The 21,905-nt window shown below is 43.1% G+C and overlaps 1 protein-coding gene across 4 annotated transcripts in view; it reads right to left on the reverse strand.

Moving 5' to 3' along the window:
- INO80D (INO80 complex subunit D) overlaps nt 1-21,905 on the reverse strand; it is a 72,774-nt gene that overhangs the window by 18,487 nt on the left and 32,382 nt on the right. For all 4 annotated transcript variants that reach the window (XM_056111640.1, XM_056111639.1, XM_056111637.1 and 1 more), the window contains 2 exons: nt 9,954-10,062; nt 355-579 (listed from right to left, as the gene is read on the reverse strand). In XM_056111640.1, the coding sequence (XP_055967615.1) occupies nt 355-579; nt 9,954-10,062 (334 nt within the window). The remainder of the gene's footprint in view (nt 1-354; nt 580-9,953; nt 10,063-21,905) is intronic.

Below are 21,905 nucleotides of genomic sequence, written 5' to 3' on the forward strand. Positions count from 1 at the left end.
CCTGAGCACTGCTGGCTGAGATGCCTGAGTGATCCCTGTACTACAGCTCTCTGAGCTATCTCTCATCCTCAGCATGGTCTTGTTCAAAGACAGACAACACTGTCAAATCTTCATTGAATAAGTATTCATCAAATTTAAAACAGAAAGCAGTATTAGTATTAGCAAAATGAGAATATCTTAATTTTACCATCAGTTCGTGGGTTTTGTTTTTTTTTTGGCTACTGTTACAGAACTTCACCTAACAAAAGCAAACTAAAATGCACTGTCCACTGTGTCTCAACTATCCTCTTAAAAAAACGGCAGAAGGAGGTGGAGAGAGGGTCTTGTGAAAAGCCGGCGGCAGGGGACTCTCACCTGGTTTGACTGCATGCAGCCCTCTGCAGTTCTTGTATCAGCTGCCCGGCACACTCAGGCTCCCTACTGGCCGCCTGCAGCAACGCTTTCCGAAATGTGTGCCGGCATTTCTTTTGACGAGATTCTGCCCGCTCCAGGCGGCAGAGGTGCTTATATTTCTGCTGAAAGTAAGTGCAAAGTTGGGTCACCCTGGAGCTCCTACTCTCTGTATCGTCATCATCTGACCTGGAAATACAAGGAGAGAAGTGAAACACTTCTTACAATTCAGGATCACTTTGGAAAGGGAAAAGTGGGCAAGGGAGGGTGGCGGCGGCAATGTGAGCACACACTTCGGCAAAATTAAAGATAGCGAATTCCAATGGCATGAAAAACCCAATATTTCAATAAGTAAGGCGAAAGACACAATTTAGCCTTTTTTTTTTAAAAGTAGTTTTCTTTATTGAGTGACACAAAGCACTGTAGCAGTGTCCTCCCGTTGTTCATCGATTTGTTCGAGCGGGCCCAGTAACGTCTCCATTGTGAGACTTCTTGTTACTGTGTTTGGCATATTGAATACGTCACGGGGAGCTTGCCAGGCTTTGCGATGCGGGCAAGATACTCTCGGTAGCTTGCCGGGCTCTCCGAGAGGGGCGGAGGAATCGAACTCGGGTCGGCCATGTTGGCCACTTGCAAGGCAAACGCCCTACCTGCTGTGCTATTGCTCCAGCCCACAATTTAACCTTTTTGAAAAAAAAGAAGCAGCAGCTTAACCTTAGCCAGTCATAATCAGACACAGAATGTATCAGTGTCTTCTACATTTTGAGTGACACGGGATTCTTGGGGAGTATATAGTTTCTTTACCTTTCCTTACAAAAATGTCTGTGCAAATGACATGGCAGTTATGCGGAGACTCTCGACATAATTTCATAAAAGATAGATCCGACTGATCTATTTTTGGTATGACCTACAGAGAGGGTTATTGAAGGGCTGACTTTCAGATGCACTGGTTTCCAAGGTCTCACCACTTTGACTGTAGACATCACGTTCGTGCTACAGCATGTTATCTTTTATAATGACATGAAATATCCTATATAGTATATCTTGTGTATCTTGTGTATATGTATATAGGAACTTGAGTTTTGTTACTACGATGCACAATGGGGAGGGCCCATTGAGGATCAACAAGAAAATGCTAGCAGTGCAGTTCTACAAGGCACTTTTGTATGAATCAACTGGGATTTCACTTTTCACTGTGAGGACTAGTTTTTAGTCTCCCTGAAAACAGACCTGTGTTATTTTACTTTCTTTCTCTTCTATCTTAAGTAAACGGCACCCATGTGCCATTACAGAAGACAGGTACTCTTCTGCAGATTGTTGCTTGGTTTTTCTTGCTCAAGTGTTTCTATCAGAATAGCCCAAGTGTTTTTTATAGTGGACTCTGAAAGTTTCTATTTGGCATCTGTCCCAAGCAATGGATTCTTTTCAAGATAGCTTCTACTAACTTAAAATCCTTTACTGAAGCTTCTTTCAGTTTTCACTTATTCAACATTCATCATTTACTCTGTCTACGTTGCCAATTACTATTAGAGGAGAAGCAAATGTTTCAAGGAGTTTGGAATTAAATTTAGACAAGATACACGTATGACAAGAATCAAGTAATTCTAAGAGGACAGCAGACCTCCTTGTGGAAATAATGCAAAAAAGATATTGATTGAGAAATAAAAGAGGAAGACCAGGAAAAGGGCGATTAAGAGGATGCCTGGGTGGAGATGTGATATTAGAACACTGTATGCTTGAAATCCTATCCAAAATTAACAATATTGTAAATCATGGTGCCTAACATAAAGTTTAAAAATTTTTAAAAAATTGATGATCAGAGAGAGAAAGGAATGCAGCCAACCCCTGTTCCATCCCAACCCCCGGTCCATCCCTAGCACCCAGATGGTCCCTTGAACACTCCCAGGAGGGATCCCTCAGTCAAGAGTAAGTCCTGAGAACTGCCAGGAGTGTCTCCTTCACCCCCCCCCCCATTAAAAAAAAAGAAGGGAAAAAAAAACCCAAAACCCTAAAACAAAGGGTTTAATGTCAGCATAAGTAAGTATCTTTTTTTAAAAAAAAAATGAAGGCATGAGTCATGAGGGGCGATAATACAGAGGAGGATAGGCACTTGCCTTGCATGCGGCTGACCCAGGTTCTATCACAGGCACCCTAGATGGTCCCCCGAGTCCCACTGGGAGTGATCCATGAGCACAGAACCAGGAATAAGCCTAGACATTGCCGGTTGTGGCTGTGGCCAAAACCCAAGCAAACAAACAAACCAAAAAACCCACACAAATTAAAATGAAGGCATGGGTCCGGGCCAGAGAGATACTATAGAATAAAGGTTTCTATAGTTCCTTACATGTGGCCAACTGTCATTCAAATCCCCAGCACCACCACATGATCCCCTGAGCACTGGTAGGGGTTCAACTCCTAAATACAGAGCCTATAAATGGCCCACTAGTGCTACCAGGCATGGCCCAAATCCTGCCACCTCCTCTTAAAAACACAAAAAAAATGAGAGCATGGCTGAAGAGACAGATCAACAGGATCTGAACAATCCAAACAAGAGATGGCCAGAGTAGACCCAACTATGAGCTGCCATTAAAAAAAAATACAAAAAAAAACTCCTCACTTTAAGATAGAAATAGGTTAAATGTGAAATGACTGAAAAAAATCAAGTTAACAGAAATCAAAAGAAAGCTGGAGCAGAATCTGAGAACTGATCTACAGAACTACAGAAATGGGGGTCGTGGTGGGGGCAGGGGCCCAGGAGAGAGGGGTGAGGGGACCCTCTGGTGGAGGTGCTGCAGGAGCACTGCAAGCTTGAAACACTATCGTGAACATAACTGTCTAAAAGTTTAAAAGTTGTCTAAAAGTTTACAAATTAAAAGTAAATCAAAATGCATTCTGCAGTTTCTTTTCAAAAAAGCGGAGGTGTCTGTATTAATGTCACATAAAATAAGGTGTTAGAGCAAATACTATTGCTGAGATAGTGATTTTTAATGAACATTTTATTAATAGAACAATATTAAATGTTTATGCATTTAATAACTAGAAAGTGTCTGACGTTAAATAGACAGGACTAAAAAGAAAAATCTACAAGCAGTGATTTCAGTATTGTCTTCTAGATAACTGATAGGACAAGCAGAACAATCAAAAAAGACACAGAAGACTTGAAAAACACTATTAACTTGATCTAATATATACAGAACAGGATAAAATTTAAATGCTATATGATCACTGTGGACATATTTATTTATATTCCATTTAATTTGGTTTTGGGGCCACACCCAGCTGCTTACTCCTGGGTCTGTTCACTGCTGGAAGGGCTCAGGGGATCACATGTGGTGTGGGAATGAACCCAAATCAGTCTCATGAAAGGCAAGCACACTGTCCGCTGTACTGTATCTCTGGACCCATCACTGTAGATCTAAATTAGAAACCAATCAATACCTGGAAAATCACCAAATATTTGGAAACAAGTATTAAAAATAATTTTTAAGTAACCCACAGAATAATTTCTTAAAAAAATAAGGGGCAAAGACAGTACAGAGGTTAAGGCACTTGCCTGGCATTTAGCCAACCACAGCTAGACCCTTAAACACCACCAGGGGTTATTGCTGATTAACAGCCAGGAATTACCCCTCAGCACCACCGGGTGTGGCCCCAAAACAAAGATTAGGAGCTGAAGAGAGAGAACAGGAGGTAGAACATTTGCCTTGCATGTAGACTACCACAGTTTCATCCCTGACACTGCACATGGTCCCCAAAGCCCCCGGAACACTGCCAGGAATTGCTCCAAAATAAAACAAAGTACAAATTGAAAACACAAAAACATGCCATATCAAAATTGTAAGGTGCAGCTAAACTGATGCTTATAGGGACATGATGTAACAAATATCTATGTTAGAACAGCTTTAACTGGTTTTAAAAAAATCTCAAATTTGGGAGTTAAAAAGAGAATACAGAGGCCAGGGTGTTTACCTTCCAGGTGGCCAACCTGAGTTTGACCCTTAGCATCCCATAAGATCCCCTGAGCACTTCCAGGAGTAATTCCTGAGCACAGAGTCAGAAGTAACCCCTGAGCATTACTGGGAGTAGTCCAAAGACCAAAACAAATAAACAAAAAACACTCAGGTATAACCAGCTTAAGCCATCACCTTAAAAAAAAAAAAACTCTAATAAAAGAACAGGGGACACAGCTCAAAGGGCTAGAGCACATGCTTCAAATTCAGGAAGTAGGATGTGATCCCTGGGAACCACATATAGGTCTCTCAGCACCACCAGGAATTATCCCCGAGCACAGACAGAGCCTGCAGTACTCCCTGAGTACCACCAGGTGTGACACCCCCCCCCCCCCCAAAACAAAAGCAAAACAAAAATAAACAGATTCAAGACAAACTCTAAAGAAATAACAAAAAAATAGAAATTAAAAATAAAATAATGAGAATATATGAAATTAAAAGCTGATTCTTTAAAAAGAAAACTTGGAGGGAGTGGGTCAGAGAGATAATACAGCAGCTAAGGTGTTTGCCTTGCATGCAGCCAACAAAGCTGTTGTTTTGTTATGGGATGTTATGTTGTTTTATATGGGATGCTAGGGGTCCCTAGCATCCCATATAGTCCCCTGAGCACTGCCAGGAGTGGTTCCTGAGCGCAGAGACAGGAGTAAGACCCAAGCATTGCAGAATGTGTCCAAAAGCCCCCAAATGGGAGGGAGGGAGGGAGGGAGGGAGGGAGGGAGGGAGGGAGGGAGGAAGGAAGGAAGGAAGGAAGGAAGGAAGGAAGGAAGGAAGGAAGGAAGGAAGGGGGCTGACTGCATCCTACTGACCCTGGTTCAAATCCCAGGCACAACATATGACCCTTCTGAGCCCCACCAGGAGATAAGTGTGGCCATGAAATAAACAAACAAACAAACAAAAAACCCACAAAAATTAAGAACTTTTTTCTATCAAAGACACCGCTAGAAATTTGAAAAGTTGAGGTGTTCGTGGGAAAAATGACTTTTTTTTCCTTTTCAAATAACTGTTTCTTAGTAATATTTTTAAGATATCAGCTTGTTTCTGCTACTGACACAGGTACAAAAGCCTGAGAGATTCTATGACATGACCATCTATAACTAAAAAAAAAAAAAACCCAAGAAAACTAGCCAAACTTTTTCTCAAATACTTGAAGCACAATCCTAATTGCACAAGAAAACTCATGAACAGATTCTTTGCGGGAAAAACAGTGATCAAAGCATTCTCAACCTCAATTCCTGACCCCGCAAAACCCAATTAACTCACTGAAAAAATGTTAATGAAAAAATCTTCCTGAAGATAAAATGGACAGGTGACATCAGGCCAATTTTCTACAGTTCCCCTTTCTGTGATACTTTTGCACAATAAGTAAGGTACAATAAAGGATAGTCAGGGCTGGAGACTGAATACAGTGGGTAGGGCGCTTCCCTTGCACACAGCAGACCAGGGTTCAATCCCTGGCATCCCACATGGTCCCTTGAGCACTGCCATTAGTGATCCCTGAGAGCAGGAGTAAGCCCTGAGCATTGCCAGGTATGGTTCCCAAACAAAAAACTGCAGGACAGTAAACTGCAAGGAGGAAATGGAATAACGTTGTATTGTTAGCTTAAGAACAGAGAGAGGTTCCAGTACAGTAACAGACACTGGGTGTAGTGCCAAAGGGATGATAAAGCAATTCAATCCCAGCTCCACCCAAATGAAGAAAGAATAAAGTGCTTTATCACTGGTGCATAACAAGAGTTCAATCAGAAAGGATGCCTAAGTGAATAAATGAATGAATGGAGAGAAAATGAAGGGGACAAGATTCAAGTGATAGCTAGGCGATGAGTAATTACTTGTTATTTAAAAAAAAAAAAGGAGAAAAATATACTGATTATATTGACAGGAAAGAAAAACCAGGAAAGCAACCAACCATGGTAGTCAACAAGAAAACAAGTTAGCAAAGTCAAATGGTATGAAGGTGAAAAAAATAAGTGGCCACAATTCTAAATAACAAAACACTTCCTTTGAAACTGGGGGACCGGAGCGATGGCACAGCGGGCAGGGCATTTGCCTTGCATGCGGCCGACCTGGGTTCAATCCCTGGTGTTCCATATGGTCCCCTGAGCACCACCAGGAGTAATTCCTGAGTGCAGAGCCACTGCACTGCCTGAGCATTGCCAGGTGTGATCCCCCCCCCCCCCAAAAAAAAGACACTGGACATAGGAAGCAGAAATGAAATACACATTACTTCTAATCAATAGCAAATTCTCCCAATATAGAGCAGGTTTTCTTAAAAATTAAAATAGGACTCATCACTTATTATTTCCATGTAGCAAGTATTGTGCTGAGCATTTCCTTGTATTAACACATTGAAAATAAATTTGTAAAATTAATCAACAATCTCATTAAGCTGATTGGAGTATCACATTAGGAAGCATGACTGTTAGTACTTACAACTAAAATAGCTTAAGCTCAACTATACTTCCAGCTGAAAGGGGGAAAAAAATGCATCACGATAAAGAAAAATTATTAAATGACAAATAAAGTGGAACTTCAGAGAGAGAACAAATATTATACAGTATGGAAGGGAGAGACAACTATTGAGGAGGTAAATTCCAAAAGAGAAAAGATACACATCATTAGGTCATCATACTTCACTGGCTACAAATCTCACTAATTCTTATTCTAATCTCATTACCAAATAATTTTTTCATTTGCTCAGTGATCATTTGTATTATTTGATGATTCTATTTGTTACTATAAACAGGCATGTTGATTTACACAGTAGACCTGTGAATCAATTTCTAAGCCTAATATGACCCTGAGGAAACAAATAAACCACATTTTAAGGTCTATAAGTGGAAAAACCATACCCTAGAATGTACAATGGTACAAAGAAAGTACTATAAACTTTTAGGAGCCAACCTAGGGCAGAGAGTTAATCTCCCTTCAATTTTACAAAATACTGTTCAAGTCACAATATTGTAAAAGCAGGAATAATTAATTGAGTCTGTCAGTCATCTTTGGGCCCTGAAGAACAAGATCTATCTCAGCACTGTCACACTGCCAGTGTAGAACAGTAGGCAACTGCTTTTTTCAAAAGAGAAAATTAGCTCTCTCACTAACACTGAAGGGGCACTATGCATTAACCTTCTACAGGCCTTAGAAAAGCAATTACATTCCTAAGACGTTCAAAAAAGACTGAAGAAGGCTATAAGTAAACAACTTTCTAAAAGGTAGGTATCAGAACCTTTAATATAATTATTTTTAAAAGCATTTTGGGTGCATTAGGAATATTCAAGAACAGCTCAATCTTGCAGAAGATAGCAATGAAGATAAAACACTATTTCCAGCTGGGAAGGGGCTAGAGAGACATGGAAGGAGCAAACAGTGGGACTCCTCGGAAACCCTGGAGTGACTGATGACAAGATCCTTTATCAACAGGGTTTTCTCTCCTGTTAAAAAAGGAAACTGCATCAAAAGTTTATGGCCCCTTTCAATTCTATTTTTTTTTTTTTTTGGTGCCACACCAATCTGGTGCTCAGGGCTTACTCCTAGTTCTGCACTCAAGGATCTTGCCTGGTGGGCCTTAGGGGGCCATACACGGTGTTAGGGACATGTGCGAGGCAAGTGCCCTACCCGCTGTACTGTCTCTCCGGCTCCTCTATTATAATTGATCCCTTCAGCAATAAATGAGAAAGGTACAAAAACCAAATTCGTCCAGAAAAATGGATTGGAGGAGGTTGAAGGAAATTAAGACTGGGAACCCAGAGGGGTGACTCAGTGTCTTGGAATCTGTATCTGCCAAGCATATGGTCCTGAGTTCCCTGCCCAGTGCCACTGTTAAGTGCCGATCCTGTGACCCTGGTGCCACAGGTGATTTCCAACTGTACTGCAGCTAGGTGTGTGCAAGCACTGCAACTAAAAACGATGCATAAGCACCCCAGCCAGAAAGTTTGAGCCCTGGTGGACACAAATACAAGCACCGCAACACCCCCATGTATGTTAGGACTAAAGAGCGAGCACACCTGGTGAGCACCTCAGCCCCCAGTGTGTCCCCCCAGTAAAGTGAAGAGCTGCAAGTGTGTGCAACTCCCAGTCATCAAAATATCACTACAACAAAGGTAGTGGGGGAAGGGGAAAAAATAACAAAATAGAAAAATAACAAAATACAGAGACGGAGAGAATTTCAAGAGGCTGCACACATGTTTCATAAGCAGGTAGCCTCTGGGTTTGATCTCCAGGACCACACGGTCCCTGGAGCACTGCCAGATGTAGCACTCCCCAAGCAGAGAGTTCGAACACTCTCCTGAGCACCAACAGGGGTGGCCCCAAAATAAAAACCCCAAAATATTAATATTTGGGGCCACAGAGATAGTGTCACAGGAAAGGTGTTTGCCTTGCATGAAGCCAATCCAGGTTTGATCCATGGCACTGATATGAGGCACAGAAGATCCACCAGGAATGATCCCTAAGCACAGAGCCAAGAGTAAGCCCCTGAGTTCAGCCAGGTGTGACCCCAATATTGCCTCCCTCCCTTGAAATTGCTTTGAATATTTATTTTAAAACAATTATTGAAAAGCATGACTTACTAGTACTTCAGACCTTTATACTTTATTTTTTTTAATTAAATACATGTTTGGAAATAAGTCAAGAAACAGAGGAAATGGAGAAAATGTAACCTCATGCACTATTGGTGGAATGGAAATTGGTGTGGCCCCTATGGAGAATAGTTCTGACCCCAGGAAATTAAAAGCCATATTACAGAAACTGTCCAACAGTGCCCAATGACAGGTGGTGCAGATGTGATATATAAACATAACGGAATTATACTCCAGCCATAAAAGACACAATCGTGGGCTGGGGAGATAGCTCAAAGGACTAGAGTGCATGCTTCGCATGGCGGGCCGAGGGTTTGATCCCTGGCACCATATGGTTCCCCATGCAGCACTGAGCAATTCTAAGCACTAAGACAGGAGTAAGCCCTGAACAGAGTCAAGTGTGACCCAACACTCCTTTTCAAAAGACAAACTTTTGCGATTTGTGGCAACATGGAAGACCTTAAGTGAATTAGACTGCATGAAATTAGAAAGAGAAAGGCAAATACCCTGTGGTTCACTCATTTTGGGGAAAAAGGCAACTCTTATCCTCTCTCTCTCTCCTCTCCTCTCTACTGTCTCTCCCCCTCCCTCTCCCTCCCCCCCCAGACACACACACACACACACACACACACAATCAAACCCTTCAATCTAACTAGTTGGATAGTTACCAGAGGGGAAGGGGGAATGTGGGTAGAACCAGTAAGGGAAGCTAACTGGCTGTCCTTGGAGAATGACTGAACATTTGGTGAAGAGTGTGGCATGATACACAGTTGCTGAAGTGAAAAACTATAGAAAACCTATTAACAGTTGCAACTAATGTCACCTTCAATGAAAGAAAAGCAGCTTTCCTAAAAAAATGTACTACATTCCACCTAAATCTATTTCTCCATTTCAGTAATCCTAGGGGAGAGAGAGAGAGGAGAGAGAGCGAGCGAGAGAGAGAGAGAGAGAGAGGGGGGGGGGGGGGAAGACTCACATGTTTCTTTCATATCTGAGCGTTTCTCGGACGGACCACGCAACCTGGTAGGGTGAGGTCTGCTCCGAGTCCTCCAGTTCCTCCCCACTCTCTTCAGACCAGTCCAGCCCTGGGGCAGATCAAGAAGAACACGTGTTAGAAAAATGCACTTTTAGCCAAAATACAGATCAAACGCTACCCAGAATACATAACTCAACGCCTACAGCAAGTCCTCCCACAGGATGGGTAAACACCTCCCTCAGCACTGACTAATGAGTGACTTGATAACAAAACGGATGTATTGTAGGGTGAACTTCATCAGACACTTCATGAATGGATTAGAAACTGCACAAAGAAAACGATAATGCTCCTCTCCCCTCCCCCTCAATACTCCCAAATTTTAGGTCTCAAAACACTGTATGCTAAAGTAATGTCAAAAAAGTATGAAACATGTACGGGCTGGAGAGATGGTACAGTGGGTAGAGCACTCGCCTTCTTGCATGCAGCCAACTAGGCTCAATCCCTGGCATCCCATATATGGTCCCCTATGCTGTGCCAGGAGTAATTCCTGAGTGCAGAGCCAGGAGTAACCCCAGAGCATTGCCAGGTATGGACCACCCCCCCCCCAAAAAAAATAATGAAACATTCAAAGATCATGGAAGGAGGCTAGTAGTTTTCTCTTTGCTCCTACAAGCCAGCAGCCTCTGGCAGTCACTCTGTGCTCCAGGGAAGAGGGCCGGGGGGAGAGCGTGGGGAGGCCTCTCTCCACTCACCAGGCTGCGCCCTCCTGCTGGTCCTCTGGGGAAGAACGAAGGTTAGGAAAGCAATGTTCTGTTCCGAATAGGGCCTGGGGTTTCTTTTAACTATTCTCACCAATAGCTGGCATGTTTTGTGCTCCATCTTGAAAAACAAGTTTGGGGGCCAGGAGGCGGCTCAGAGGGCTGAAGTGCCTGCTTTGCACGCAGGAAGCTCTGCCTTTGATCCCCAGGATCCCTATGGTCCCCCCTCAAGCACCAACCCAGGAGTAAATCCTAGTGCACTACTGGATGTGACCCAAAAGAAAAAAAAAAAGGAAAATAAGTCTGAAGGGGAAAGTAGAGAAATACTCGGGAACAATACTTTTTTTTTTTTCAGTTTCTGCTATAGTTTTAATCATTACATAATTATGAACTACAATACAAAGGCTTTTATTGGGACCTTTTTTTCATTAAAAACTTTTTTATTTTCTAAAGTAGTTCACAATACTTGATTACATTTACTATTCAAGCACCAATCCCACCACCATTACACGTTCCCACCACCATATTTTGGATGCTTCCATCCTGAACCCCAACCCCTGCCCCAAAGCAGCACTGAACTACTTTATTTTGTATTCTTTGTTATGAAAAACCGCTGAAAATGCTACAAAAAAAGATTCCCTAGAGGAAAGATTGTGAAGATTGTTGTATTTTACTCAGGGGCCATTTAAGCCCTTCTATAAGAGATCATTAACATGTAGATAAAGGATGAGCCTTGTGTGTGTTTACCTTATATAAATATATCACTGTCACTCTTCTCTCATTGTTCATAGATTTTGCTTGAGCAGGCACCAGTAACATCTCACAACAAATTGTGAGACTTGTTGGTATTGTTTTTGGCATATTGAATGCGTCATGGGTAGCTTGCCAGGCTTTGCCGTGTGGTGCAGGTGGGGTGAAGGGGTATGACTGAACAGTGGCCAACTTTGTGCAAAGAAACAGTGTGTCTCTCTGTCCCTAATTTAAAAAAAAAATTATGTTTTGGTTTGGAGACCACACTTGGCAGTGATACTCTTGGTAGCTTGCCGGGCTCTTCCAGAGGGGTGAAGGAATTGAACCGGGGTCACCCTAGTCAGCTGCGTGCAAGGCAAGCGCCCTACCTGCTATGCTATCACTCCAGCCTCATACATATATGTATCTGTAAATATATATATTTCTCTCTAAGATTGGTTGTCTCCTACTTTAAACCCCATCAAATGTGGTGCGGCACTCTTGGAGTATGGGTGGTGTGAGGTATGAATTGTCGCGTGCTGCATTTGTGGCTGCAGGGTACAGGAATAGGTTCATTCGTGGGTGAGACTCGGCCCGAGTGTGTAGAAAGTATCTGTGAGCATGGCGGAGGCTAAGTTCTGGAGGTTTCCGGCTGCTGGGGCTGGGTCCCTTGGGGTGGGAAGAGGTCTCACCTGCCATCACCACCGCCCCCCCACCCCCGGGACGCCTGTGTGGCTTTTCTTTTTAAGTCCTTTAAAAAGCTTTCTATCTTCGGGGCCAGGGTAGATAGCTCAGTGGGAGTGCACACACTGTGCAGACAGGAGCTGCAAGTTTGATCCCAGTACCACCCCACATGCTGAGCTGGACCTGTGGCTCCTCCAACACATCTGCCATTCTCCCGGGTGTCAGCAGCACAACTGCAACCAATGCAATCTCTGGAGAGCACCATCCAATGTCCCTTAGTATTACAACTGAAATGTGCAGCATGCCACCCGAATGGACAGCCCTCAGCATATATAACCAAGAGTGTGAACACCATACAGGGGTGTGGGAGTCTGGGTCACTACAACAAAGGGAAGGGAAGGGTAGAAAAATACTTACATTTAAAAAAGAAAATTATATCTTGAAAATATACCTGGGTGGATGGGAGACACACTTTGCATTGCTCAGGGATTACTCTAGGCTACATGCTCAGGGAACAATGTGGGACCACGTATAGAACTAGGCCTGAACCCTGTACAATCTCTCTGGCCCCATGAAGAGATTTCAGTAAATACTGACATTGCATAGCTTCAAATGCAATTGGCTGGAGTGATAATACAGCAGGTGAGGGCACTTGCCTTGCCACAGACAAGCCAGGTTGCATCCCTGGCACCACATACAATGTCTGAGCACAGTCAGGAGTGATCTCTGGGCACAATGCAAACAGGAAGCCCTGAACACAGGTGTGGCCTTAAAACAGGAAATAATTGGATAATTTTTATAAATACATGTGGTGTGTATAGAATTATAACATACTGCTAAGGTTTATTTTATTTTTTTGCTTTTCGGATCACACCTGGCGATGCTCAGGGGTTACTCCTGGCTTTGCACTCAGGAATCACTACTGGTAGTGCTCAGGGGACCATATGGGATGCTGGGAAACGAACCCGGGCCGGCCGCGTGCAAGGCAAATGCCTTACCCGCTGTGCTATCACTCGAGCCCCCAGGTTTATTTATTTTTTAAACTTTTTAATTTTGGGGGGCTTTTTGGGTCAGACCCAGCAATGCTTAGGGGTTATTCCTGGCTCCGCTCTCAGGAATTTCTCCTGGCGGAGGCTTGGGAGACCATCTGGGATGCCGGGGATCAAACCCAGGTTGGCTGCATGCAAGACAAATGCCCTCCCCCCCTCTATCACTCTGATTCCCATACTGTGAAATTTTCGATACCTTGAAAACTAGTTTTCTATGTGTTCCTGCTTGAGATTTTAAAATCTCAAAAGATCACCTTCATCACCAGTTATATTAAAAGGAAATTCAAATATTTTCTTCCATAATTTAAATGAGTTTACATGCATGTACCATGTAAGGAAATTAAGGAAAAGTTAATTGAAATGCAAATTATAAGTATTTAAAATTAAGCAACATGTCACTGGCGTAAGCATACTTCAAATCCAGTTCCCTGGTCCCCTGGGCACCACCCACAGCTTCCGGCACCGTGCTGAGAGCAGCTCCAGACACTGGTGTGTGGCCCCCAAACAAGCAAACAAAATCTGGTTCCAGATGATGACTGAAAAAGGCAGGTCTCAAATAAAGACCGGCACCCCATATGGAATCAAGGAATGATCTCTGAGGACAGAGCCAGGAGTAAGCCCTGAGCACTGCCAGGTGTGGTCTCCAAACCAAAGCATAATTTTTTTTTTTTAACTAGGGACGGAGAGACACACTGTCTCTTTGCACAAAGTTGACCACTGTTCAGTCATACCCCTTCACCCCACCAGCACCACATATGGTTCCCTGAGCACCTCCAGGCAGGCTCAGTTGAATCTGGGTTCAGCTCCTGGCACCCCAAATGCTCCTCCAAGTCCCATTAGGAATGATCCCTAGACACAGGGCCAGGAGTAAGCTGAGTGTCTCCAGGTATCGCCCAAAAGCAAACCAATCAAAACCACAAAATTAGGGACTGGCGAGGTAGCTCAACAAGCTGAGCACAAGCTTTGTACTGTGGAAGGCTGAGTTCTATCCCTGGCACCACATGGTTCCCTGGGATGATCCCCGAGCACAGAGCTGGGAGTAACCCCTAAACACTGCAGGTGTGACCCCCCAAAACAAAAGCAAAGGAACAATAACAAAGTACATAAATTAAAAAACAAAAATAAATTTGTTAAAACAAAATGCAAACCAAACAACAATTCAACTTCAGAATGCTGAAAGGTGAGGTCTTTCAAATACCAAAATACAAAGAGAGGCCAGAGCAATAGGACAGCGGGTAGGGCACTTGCCTTGCATGTGACCAACCAGGGTTTGATCCCTGGCATCCCTTATGGTCCCCAGAGCACCATCAAGAGTGCAGAGCCAGGAGTAATCCCTGAGCGGGGTGTGACCCCAAAACAATACGAACAAACAAAAAAATCAAATACAAAGTGACATCCAAGACAACTTTAAAAACCAGAGCAAGCATTCCAGTTGGAAGGAGTCCTATCCAAATCTGAGATAGGTATGTAATAACTTTCTTTCACTTCAAGGGCTCTTGCCTCTGGAGCAGCCAGTGTTTTCTTTAAACTCATTGTCTTTTCTCCTTCTCCTTTGAATGAAATGATCTTACTTCAAAAAATAAAAATAATACAGTCAAAGGGCAAGATCCCTAGCACAGCAGGCCTACCCCAGCTCCACCCCCAGCATGGCCAAGAGCAAGCCCAGAATAACACATCAGAAGTAACCCCCAGCACTGTTAAGGATGGCTCCTAAATGAACAACAACAAAAAAAGAAATAACACGGGTGGGGAGACAGCTCGGCAGTACAGGATTTGTCTTGCATGTATAAAACCCTGAGTTTGATTCCCAGCTCTCTCTCTCTCTCTCTCTCTATATATATATATATATATATATATATATAAAATAAAAATATAGAGCATGATTTATCTTTTATTGCTTCTACAGAAATAATTATTTCTAAGAGACCTATACTTTCTCCAAAAAATTCAAGATCTAAAAAGGAAAGAACGAAAAATGCAAGACCTTTCCCTGTTGTGAAATTAACTGTCTAATAAAGCAAACCTTTGATCCCGGTGTCATTATCACGAGTGTTAAAGTATCTAACTGAGATAACCAGTCCCAACAAGACTGGAAAAGCTAATTACAAGACTACATTTTTCTTTAAGTATTCTTTGCTGCCAGGAACCAAGACTATACTTGGTCAAAATAGTACATTATGACAACTGGTTTCTTCAATATAATACTTTTTTTTTTAATAGGTTCCCTAAAAACTGAAATTAAGGAAAAATAAATTAGATAATACTTTAAAAAAAATTTCAGTCTGCTTAAAATGATAGCTAAATAACCCTCAACACTACATCTCGGTTCCCCTGAGCACCGCCAGGAGTAACTCCTGAATGCAGAACCAGAAGTAGAGCATCACCAGGTGTAACTCAAAAAAGCCCAAATAAATAAGTAAATAACCACTACATATCTTGTAGGAAAACAGGTCTCTGTCTCAAAATCAACATATAAGGAGTTCCAAAATAGGGTGTTTACTACAACAAGTAGGGTGTTTACTCTGCATATGGCTGACCTGGATTTAATCCCAAGCATCCCATATCCATATGGTCCCCAGCACTGCCAGGAGTTAATTCCTGGGTGCACAGCCAGGTATGCCTCCCCCTTTAAAAAGATTTCCCTCATTTAAAAAGATGATTAAAATGTCCATCCTAGAAGGCTTAAAAAGAAAACATATACGTGTGTGTGTGTGTGTGTGAGGGTGTGTGTGTATACACATGACATACACACATTTATTTATGATCCAGATCTCCAGTGCCCCATGTGCATGGAGCATGAGGCCTGCGGCTGTGCTGTCTGGACCATCAGGTGATCAGACCGCAAACATAACCCGTGTGCCCCAACAAGACTGCGAGCCCCTTAACCAACGCAGCGCACAACCCGTTGAGAAGAGAAGCACAAATCCCGGTGAGAAGCACAGCCAGCGTGAGCGCTCGGCAACCTAAGATGCCACCCCCAGTGAGAACCGCAGCTGAGAAAACAAATGGACACGCGGCACAACCAGGCGCGTGGGCAACCCCCAGCCACTGCAACAACAGCTTCAACAATAAAGGGAAGGAGGGGGGTAAAAATAAAATAAATAGTCACCCTTTTATTTTTTTTAACAACTGAAGTTTCTAGGGCTGCAGAGTGAGCATGGGAGCTAAGGCAGCTGCCTGGCCCGCAGCTGCTGCTCTCGTCCTCAACAACACACGGCTCATGGAGCATGGGCCGAACACGCACCTCGACCCCACAAATGGGTATCACTGGTTGCTAACGATAAAATCCAGATTTTCAGTTGAAAGCTCAATTTTGGGGAAACTTGAATTCACAGCTGACAGCATGATGACCACTTCCCAATGGTCAGTTTTTCGGGTTTTTTTTTCCCCCACTGTTGAGATTGCTGTAAATATTAAAGCACATCACTGTCACTGTCAATGTCACTGTCCTCCCATTGTTCATCCATTTGCTTGAGCGGGCCCAGTAACATTGTGAGACTTGTTACTGTGTTCGGCATATTGAATACGTCAGTCACAATATAATACATATCAGTCATGGGTAGCTTGCCAGGCTTTGCCGTGTGGGCGAGATACTCTCGGTAGCTTAACGGGCTCTCCAGGAGGGGTGGAGGAATCAAACTCGGGTGACGGGGTCAGCCGCGTGCAAGGCAAACGCCCTACCCGCTGTGCTATCACTCCAGCCCATTAAAGCACATACCTTCTATATTTTATATGGTGAAATATGTCAATATTTTTCTGAAACCTTAACAAACATACAAGAAAACACAGGAGATGCACAACCTGACATCAATTTAGAGATGTGCTTGGAGATTCAATTCCTCTGGCAAGGGAAACAAAAGCAAACTCCCCAAGCACTGCCTAAGTATCTGGCATTCAGGCCAGGGAATGGCTCAAAAGGCTGGAGCACACGCGGGGGCAGACTTAGGGCCCCAAGTCTGATCGTTGGCACTACCGGCCACTGCATAGAACCGGGAAGCTCCTCCAAGTACCACCAGGGCAAGACGACTGCATTGCCATGCCCAAGCAATGAATAACCAGACCCATACATCCAGGTCAAATAGCACTAAAAGTTTCCCCCAGGTACTCTGAGCCTCACTTGGGAGGACTGCACACAAAAAGAAACTTGTATTCCTCAACCCCCCAAAGAAAATCAAGGGAAAAAACCCGACAGCTGCACTTGCCAGTATCCCAGCTGGGGTACATCATTTCTCTTGAAAATCTCATCAAAATCTCTTGTGGGATTTTTTTTTTTTACTAATTAGGTAAAAGTTTATTTATTTAAGCCATCCTGTTGTGGTTCCTTTCCCTCAGCAGCTCTTTTCTCCTCCTCTTATAGGACTCCTTCCATCTCTTCTTTCATATTTCCTAAATAAAACTATTTTACTTCAAAAACTGGAGTTGGGACCAGTGTTAGCACAGCAAGTAGGCTACTACAGCATTTGCCGTGCACAATACATGGCCAACCGGATTCAATCCCCACAGCCCATATGGTCTGCCGAGCACCACTAGGAGTGAGCCCTGCATGCACAGCAAAGAAGAAGCCCTGAGCACCACCAGGTATGACCCCCCCCCCCACACACAAAAAATCAAAACTGAACAAAACCAGAGCTGGACAGACAGTACAGCAGATAAGGCACTTGCCTTGTATACAGCCAACCCAGTTTCAATCCTCAGCACCACATGTGGTTCCCCAAGTCCCACCAGGAGTGATCTCTGAGTGCACAGTCAGAAGAAAGCCCCAAGCGCTGCCAGGTGTAGCCCCAAAATTGAAATAAAAAAATAATAATAAAAACCCCAAAAAACAAAACAAAACAAAAAAAACCCAAAGACACTGTACTGAGTAGGACATCTGGACAATGTATGTTCAACACGAGGTTACTATCCCAAACATACAAAGAAATCATAAAACACAAGCACAAAAATAATGCTGATTTAAAAATGGACAAATCTATAGTACCATGAATTTTACTCCATGACTTGGAGGCCAACCACACATACTAGGGGAAAAGGGAGCTCAGATAAAGAGGGGAACACCAAATAAAGGTGTTGGGAAGATCCTCCCAGGATGGGAGAAGCATGCTGAAAATAGACTATAGACCAAACATGATTGCCACTCAATGTTTCTTTTGCAAACCACAACACCCAAAAGGAGAGAGGGAACAGAGGGCAATGCCCTGCCACAGAGACAGGGTGGGATGGGGGGATGGGGGGGGTGGGAGGGATACTGGGATCCGTGGTGGTGGGAAATGGGCACTGGTAGAGGGATGGGTGTTTGATCATTGTGTAATTAAAACACAAGCACAAAAATGTGTAAGTCTGCAACTGTATCTCATGATGTCTCACTATTAAAAAATTTATAATAAAAAAAATAAAAAGTAAAGTAAAGTAAAGGCCCTCCCATTGATCATCGATTTGCTCGAGCGGGCCCAGTAACATCTCCATTGGAGACTTTGTTGTTACTGTGTTTGGCGTATCGAATACATCACGGGGAGCTTGCCAGGCTCTGCTGTGGTTAAAAAAATAACAAAATAAAAATAAGATTTAAGAGACTGGCCAAAAAAAAAAAAATGGACAAATCTAATAGGGCAGAGTGATAATATAGCAGATAGGGTATTTACCCTGCATGTGGCCAACCTGGGCTTGATCCCCGAACACCACTAGGAGTGATTCCTGAGTGCAGAGCCAGGAGTAAGACCTAAGCACAGTTGGGTGTGACCCTCTCCCCCGCCCTCCCCTCTAAAAAATAAAAACAAAATGGAAAATAGGGAGTAGATCTGAGTACAAATTTCCATTAGAGGGTACATATAGGTGGCCACACATGAAAAGACACTCATCTCTTTTTATTAGGAAAAAACGAATCAAAACCACAACGAGCTATCACCTAGTACCTGGGAGAATGGCTTTCACAAGAAACACAATAAACAAGTGTGGGAGAGGATATGGAGGGAAAGAAGCCTTAGACTGCTGGTGGAATGGAAACCCACACTGCTGTTATGGAAAGCAGCATGGAAATGACCCGGAGATATAAAATAGAAATCCTGTAAGATCCAGTTATCCTACTTCTGAACATTAACTGAAACATACAAAGAAATTACTTTGAAGGGATGTATGTAACTTGTACCAAGATTTAGAATAGAACTGTTAACAACCCAAGTGGCCACTGACCAATGAATGAACAAAGAGGCATCTATCAACCACAGGAAACTAATCAGCTATAGAACAAACATTAAGGCTGGCGAGGCAGCCCAGTGGGAGAGCACTTTCTCTGCATGTCTGAGGGCTGAAGTGCGGTAACTGGCACTACTTGGTCTTCTAAACACTGCTAGAAGTGCCCCCTGAGCACTGAGCAAGGAGTAGGTCTTCAGTACTGCTGACTGTGATCAATAAATAAATTACAGATTAGATCCTGCCATTTACAACCACATGGCTGGGCCTAGGCAGTCTTATGCATAGTGAAAAAAGACCTACAGAGAATGACAAACACGAGTATAATTTCATTTGTGTGTGGAACCCAGAGAACACAAGCAGACAAACTAGATACACAAAAGTGAATGTTCAACCAGTGATAGTGTCAAAAAAAGGAAGCAGGGAAAATGGGCACAATTATATGAAGGATAAAACTGCACTTTTAGTGATGATAATGGAGGACACACTCATAGGATGTGTGTACTTCTTTAAGCAAACTAGGGCCAGAAAGGAAAACTCAAAGGGCTGGGTGTATGCGGCATGCCTGGGTTCTAGCCCCAACACTGCATGGTCTGCCTCCTAGGAGTAGAGCTAGGAATAGCCATTGAGCACCACAAGGTATGACCCCAAACAAAACAAACAAAAATGCTATGTAGTATATACTTACATGGATTTTCAATGAGGCACACATAAATACAATGTTATAATGCAAGGCTATTTTAATTTTTCAAATATTAAGGGCTAGAGAAAGTATAGGAGTTAAGACACCTATCTTGCATGCAGTTAACCCCAGTTTGATACCTGACACTATATGGTCCCCCAACACTGTCAAAAGGAACCCCTGAGCAAAGAGACATGAATCACCACTGAGCACTACCAGTTGTAGTCCAAATAGATTTTTTTTTTAAGGACCAGAGAAATTGCACAGGGATTAAGGCTCTCATCTTGCATCTCACTGACCCCAATTCAATCCCCACCAGGAGTCACTCCTAAACAGAGACAGGAATAGCCCCGGAGCACTGCTGAATGTCATCTAGACCCCCTTCAAAACATCTATGTGTATGTTAACATTTTATCACTTAAAGATTCGGTATAACTCAGTAAGCCAACATGTTCCAGTGTCCAACACATGATGATATAAGATCACACATTCCAAGTAAAAGGGTGATTCTAATTAAGTACAAATAAATCAAAATGGGTTTGGGGCCAGTAGAGACAGAACTGCCTTATATGTGCCTGACCTCGGTTCAATCCCTGACACCACATATGGTCCCCTAACCCCAACCAGGAGTGATCTCTGAGCACAGAACCATGAGAGAGGAAGAGAGGGATGGAAGAGGGAGGGAGGGAAGGAGAGAAGAGAGGGTTCGATTCCCAGCATCCCATATGGTCCCCTGAGCATCGCCAGGAGTAATTCCTGAGTGTAAAGCAAAAAAAAAAAAAAAAAAAAAGAATGTCTTCAATGCAAGCATATGGTCATGAGTTCAAATCCTCAGTGTGCCATAGGCCCCCAAGCATATCCAGGCAACTCTCCTGTTTAAGTCTAGGATCTCTGCTGTCGGTGACCCAAAGACCACAGGAGATTCCCAGAGGCAACACTCAAGTCACTGGCTGCATATTTTTAGAATTGCAATAAACATATGTGAACACATGTCCAGTCTGTCTGATGTATTTATTTCATCCAGAGGATAAAGTCCAAACATGATTTTGAAGGCAATATATACTTTTAATTAGCTAACACTGTAACAATGCTCAAAACAATTTATGAGCGCCTCATCAGTTTTTATATAACTTCTGCCAATCTGATGGTAATTCATTGTTGTTTTAATTTGTGTTTCCCCATCTGCTATGGGGGTTGAAGTTTTCATTAGCTGACCATTTATATTTCTTCCACTATTCACAACACTGCCCAGGCTTATATTGTTAGGTCATGCAAATAATTCTTCCTAAATTATAATTATAATCCAGACCACATGCAAGAATAAATTCTAGGGTCAGGGACCAGAGCAACAGTACAATGGGTAGGGGGCTTGCCTTGCACACACAGCCAACTTGGGTTTAATCCCTCGCACCCCAAATGGTCTCCAGAGTCCCACCAGGAGTGATCCCTGAACGCAGAGCCAGCAGTGAGACCTGAGCACCACTGAGAGTAGCCCAAAAGCTAAATAAATAAGTAAATTCTAGAGGCAGAGAGATAGGTCTAAGGACTGAGCACATGGTTTGCATGCAAGAGGCCAGAGTGTTATACCCAGTACTTCTAGGTCCCCTGAGCACCACTAAGTGTGGCCCCCCAAACTAAGAATAAGTTAAAAAATTAAATATGAAAGTTAGCTGATCAAAAGTTAGCTGATCAAAAAGAAAACAAACAGATGGAGGGACACACTCCTTATGTGTGAGCACCACAAGGAACAGCCCTTGATAAAAATAAAAATAAATAAGCCAAAGGTTCTTATCAAGGTGGCAGGCACAGGCTGGGGGTGGGGGGCGGGAGGGAGGGGGCGGGTGGAGTGATAGTACAGAGGGTA

The sequence above is a fragment of the Sorex fumeus genome, unplaced genomic scaffold, assembly GCF_029834395.1.
Source record: "Sorex fumeus unplaced genomic scaffold, SorFum_2.1 ptg000014l, whole genome shotgun sequence".
Taxonomy (NCBI): Eukaryota; Metazoa; Chordata; class Mammalia; order Eulipotyphla; family Soricidae; genus Sorex; species Sorex fumeus.